The sequence below is a fragment of the Meleagris gallopavo genome, chromosome 7 (assembly GCF_000146605.3).
Source record: "Meleagris gallopavo isolate NT-WF06-2002-E0010 breed Aviagen turkey brand Nicholas breeding stock chromosome 7, Turkey_5.1, whole genome shotgun sequence".
NCBI classification, from domain to species: Eukaryota; Metazoa; Chordata; class Aves; order Galliformes; family Phasianidae; genus Meleagris; species Meleagris gallopavo.
Genome location: NC_015017.2, coordinates 11,468,874 through 11,473,527, shown reverse-complemented (window position 1 = coordinate 11,473,527; position 4,654 = coordinate 11,468,874). Strand labels below are relative to the sequence as shown.

The following is a 4,654-nucleotide window of genomic DNA, read 5'->3' as shown; positions in this document are numbered from 1 at the left end:
AAAAAGACTGACAGAATGGGTTGGCTTCTTGCTAATATCCCAGTCCTAACGAAACAAAAGAAACTAATCCAGCAGATATAGAGAGAGCAGCAGTGGTACCAGCATGAAATCTCACCGCACGAGGACAAATGCTGAATAATGACAAATGCTGCTGTTCAATAAAATGAGGACAGTTGGAGGTAGGATCTCCCTACTTAAGGAAGAGCGGCAGGAGCATGAACTGGAGCATGGAAAAGTTTCACCTTGTTGCTCAAGACTGAGCACCAGCTGTTGCCACAAGAAGAGCCCTGCATTTTTTCAGGGGTCCTTCACAGGGCTCCATCACCTGTCTGTTCACCACCTGCCCTGTTGGGCAGCACTCACCATGTGCGCACTGGACGCCCCGAGGGGCTGCAGCTCGCAGAGCGCCTGGCCATTGGGCTCGAGCAGGTGGAGCTCTTCTGTGGACAGAGGTGGAGGCGGCCGTGCAGGCGCAGCTGAGGACGTGGAGCTGCCCAAGAGGCGTACGGCGATTGGCAAGGCTGCAGGAGAGGCACTCTGTCCCAGTGATGGATCCCTGGAAGCCATGCAGGTCACATGCTGTCAGAGGAAAAAGAGTAAAATGCACTTTAATCCCAAGCAGAGATTGCCACTTTTAAAAATAAAAGACAGCTCAGACAGTGCTCTATGTCTTTCTATGTAAGGAGCTGCAAGTCCTATTTCTGTTTTCCATTTTCATGCTGAAAATACAAATGCACACATGACACGTAGTGACTGAGCAATCTGAGCCGAGTTTCAAGTGATCTGAACACCTTCTACACCGAGAAACACCAAGCATTATTTTAATGAAGAATTCCACTGTCACAATGAAATATTTCTCCAGAGCTGTAAGGGGAGTTAGGAAATACAATTACCATCACGACACGCAGCATCCAGATATTCAGCAGTTCAAAACTGAACGGCACAAGAACACGACAGAAGGAATTTCTGTGCTTATTAAAGACAGACGATGTATAAAGCAAACAATAAATATACTGATGCGATATTGAACTCTAAATTAATCAGAGAATATGCAAAAGCCCCTACAGAACCAGAACTTTTGTATTTCATCTGGAAACCCTGACTGCACATTTCTGACTGCTCGGTGCTGCTGAGGTTGCCTACAAACAAAACATGAGATCTTTCCATAACGACATCACGGTCCGTTTTCTTCCATTACAAGATGACCTGGAAAATTACAGAACTATTTCAGTACTTTCGCCTGAACCAAGATACTACTGCAGGCTTTTTTTGGTCTTAAAAATCTAGCCTGACAATTTCCAGCCCTGCTGCCCGCTCACAACAAATCCCTCAAGATAAAGACCCTTGCTTCTTTATCACTTTATTATTCACTGTAGAAAAACGTCAGCGCGTTGCTCCAGGAGTCTGTTTTAGTGCATTGTGTGAGACAATTTGCTTGACTTGTTGCATATACAGATAAGCATACAAAGACTTTTCTGCTTTGCATCCAGTTCACAAGTACTTATCTCCTCACATCCTGAGATATTTGATATTTAAAGATACACCAGCACTGCTTTATGAAAATATTAGTCACCTCCTTCCATAATAACACACAGGACTTCAATTACCCAAATCTGTCATGCTGCCATCTTGAAGCATATTGAGTTTGTTTTGAAGAGGTAAAAAGCAATATTTAAATGACAGGCAGTTACTGTTTTTAGCCCACAGCTCTTAGCTTTGGGCAGGAAAAACAGCAGATATTTGGAAAGAAAGGTTGGCGTGAACCAAGAGATGAAGGACAGAACAACAGAGCTCCCAGCACTTGGGAGATTTTTCTCTCATCCAAAGAAAAGCCATCTGCAAACCTCTGAGCAAACAGAAAATATTAGACAGTGAATTGCCACAGCCACAGTTTAAGGCTTGGACTCAAACAGTACAGCCTTTAAAGAGTGACCAGTCCCAAATATTTATAAGCAGCTAGACTAAACGACAAATTCACCCAGCCCTGACATTTACTAAAGCATGTAATATACTCCAGTACATATACAATCAGCCAAAGCGAAGAGGAGACAATTCCTGTAGTTTGGGTGGAGGAGGGAGAAAGGCACTTAGTTTTTCCCTCCAGTATTTATATTAAAGACAGGCAGCAGTATGTGAGTACAACTCCTAACAGCTTTGTATTCTTCACAATACAGACAATTTCTTCAGTAAGACCACCTTGGTTGTGGCTTGTCAACCATTTACAGCTTTATTGAAGAGAATGTAAAAGGCTAGAAAACCTTTTGGAAGGAGCTGTACAACCCTGGAAGCACAAATGTATTTTGCTCTGTAAAGATACAAGACCATAGGCAGAGTAAACTCACATCTTGGCTTCTGAAGATGAATAAAGCATCCTGCTAGTATGAACAACATTATGAAGTTAAGCTGCTCACGTCTAATAGAATAAATAATCTAAAGCAGATTTAATATTCCATTCAATTTTCAAGTGAGGATACTCCAAACCAAGCTCTAAATGAAGTTATTAACTTTTATTAAGTATTTTGGAGCTTTAGATTTGAGAGCAATTACGAGAAGTTTCAATTTAAATACATAAAGCATACTAAAAGCAAAAGAAAATATATAAAAAAACGCGCATCAGTCAGAGCTGGATTTTGTTATCACTCACATCACTCAATCAGTTTCCCTCAACTAAAATGTAAAGATATGTCAGTTTAGCTGAGGCAGCAGATGCAGTTCTTTGAGGTAACCTGAAGAGAATGACAGAATGTTCTGAGTGCTCTGCAAACTTTCTCCAGAGCACAAGGACAGCTGCATGAGGATGGACCAGCAGCCCAAGCAGCCAATGTCCTCCACCTCACAGGCTAGTTAATAAAGCCTAAGGAAAAATGATAGCAGTAGAGCAAATACACAGCAATATTCTTTTGGCTTCCTGGTATAAACAGCCCAGAAATACCTTGAGCCTCAAGTTGTATCTCTGTGTTTTAAAGAAGCCTTCAGTCTATTTCCGTTTGGTGGCTCTGTCTAACCACTGCTCTAACCCAGGGAAATCAGGGGATGCGTACCACCCTGGAATGAACTCTGTGGTGTAACCATTCAGGCTTCATAAGCCTCACTTCCGTGCAATCCCAAACAGAAAGATTATTTTTTTTCATCCTGGAGAGATATATTTACACAGATGCTTAAAAGCATATACATAGCTAATACGATTTACAGCTAGACTAGTATTACTAACAAATTCCTCAAATAAGATAGTTTCCTGTGTATAGATCCATACATGGATATTTGCCATAAATGAGTAAATAATACACAGCTATCTATTCCTGAATGTTGCGCACAACAATTTCAAATAGAACACACCAGCAACACACATTTACCAGGAAGTCCAGGAGAGATGTAGGAGCTTAAGGTCAGTGCAGAACTGAGGAATGGGGGCAGCACTCCCCATAGAGCTCCAGGCCGCTCCCAGCCCAGCACTCTGAACCCCACAGGACTGCTTCCCTTACCCTGCCTACCCCACAGGGAATGCTCTGCTTCGAATAAAGCAATATCTACGGCCACTTCAGTCCAACTCCACAAAGACGGTAAGCATCCACGAACTGCAGTGCACACAGGTAAGCACAACTCCATCACCAGAGCATCAACAGCAGTCTCATAGACAGGATTTTCAAGAGAGCCAACATAACGCACTGCAGTCCAGCCTATAGCATTGATACCAGCAAATCAGCGCCAGAGACAAATTTGCTGGTCGCTCAGGATTGCTTGATACTGTAAGGGTGGTGAGACACTGGAACAAGCTGCCCAGGGAGGCTGTGGAAGCATTCAAGGCCAGGCTAGATGGGGCCGCAAGCAACCTGGTCTAAGTGGAATTGTCCCCGCCTACAGCAGCAGGGTTGGAACCAGGTGATCTTAAGGGCCCCTTCCAACCCAAACATTCTACGATTCTATGAAAGACAGATCCCAGCTGCTCCAAGCCTTTCCTCCTCGTAACGCAGCAGACTGCAGACACACCCGCCCCAAGGACAGCATTCCAGGTGCTCTCAGCAGCGGGTGCCGCTCTGCCCCCAGCCGTGACGCCTAGAGAAGTGCTGCATCTTGCAGCCCCACGTCTAACTTTTAACATTGAGACAACAGCGTGGATGTCAGTCCTAGAAAGAAAGCTAAAGCGTTACAAAAACAAAAGAGATGAACTCACAGTGACAAGAAGCGTGTTGGATTGCACTGACGTTATGGGAATCTCCTCAGACACCTCAGTGTATTCCCATGACAAAAAAAGGAAAAAAAGCTGGATTGTACAAATCAGTGCCTTCAGCACTGCTGACAGCAATGCTGCCCGTCCTGCCATCAGCCTGTAGTTCGGGTGTACGGATGGAGGCCTTGCTGCTCCACGATTGTTATTATAAAATAACGCAAAGGTCTTTAAAAAAAGACTTAAAATCACAAGGCTTACCACAATTAAACACTCCCTCCAGAGCTGCCCCTGAGGACACTTCTCCAGCAGGTCAGCCCCCACACAGGGCGCGAGTCACACACAGTAACGCCGTAAAGGGTCGACGAGGGCACGGCGACGCCCTCAGCGACGAGTTATGAGCAGGCGAACGAACGCGTAGCGGGTGCGCACGGCAGGCGCGGGAGCAGCTCACGGCACCGTAACGCCGGAGGGGCACCGCGGCGCCCG

At 45.0% G+C, this 4,654-nt stretch overlaps 1 protein-coding gene across 6 annotated transcripts in view; it reads right to left on the bottom strand.

Annotated features, from left to right (window-relative positions):
* The window catches only part of CARF (calcium responsive transcription factor), a 36,084-nt gene extending 31,436 nt beyond the window's left edge, over positions 1-4,648 (bottom strand). For all 6 annotated transcript variants that reach the window (XR_794096.3, XR_002116592.2, XM_003207476.3 and 3 more), the window contains exons 1-2: positions 4,427-4,648; positions 364-579 (exon numbers count right to left, since the gene is read on the bottom strand). Coding sequence is in view for 4 of the 6 variants with exons in the window: in XM_003207476.3 (XP_003207524.1) it covers positions 364-567 (204 nt within the window). In the remaining 2 variants the exon portion in view is untranslated. The remainder of the gene's footprint in view (positions 1-363; positions 580-4,426) is intronic.
* Positions 4,649-4,654: the final 6 nt, after the last annotated feature.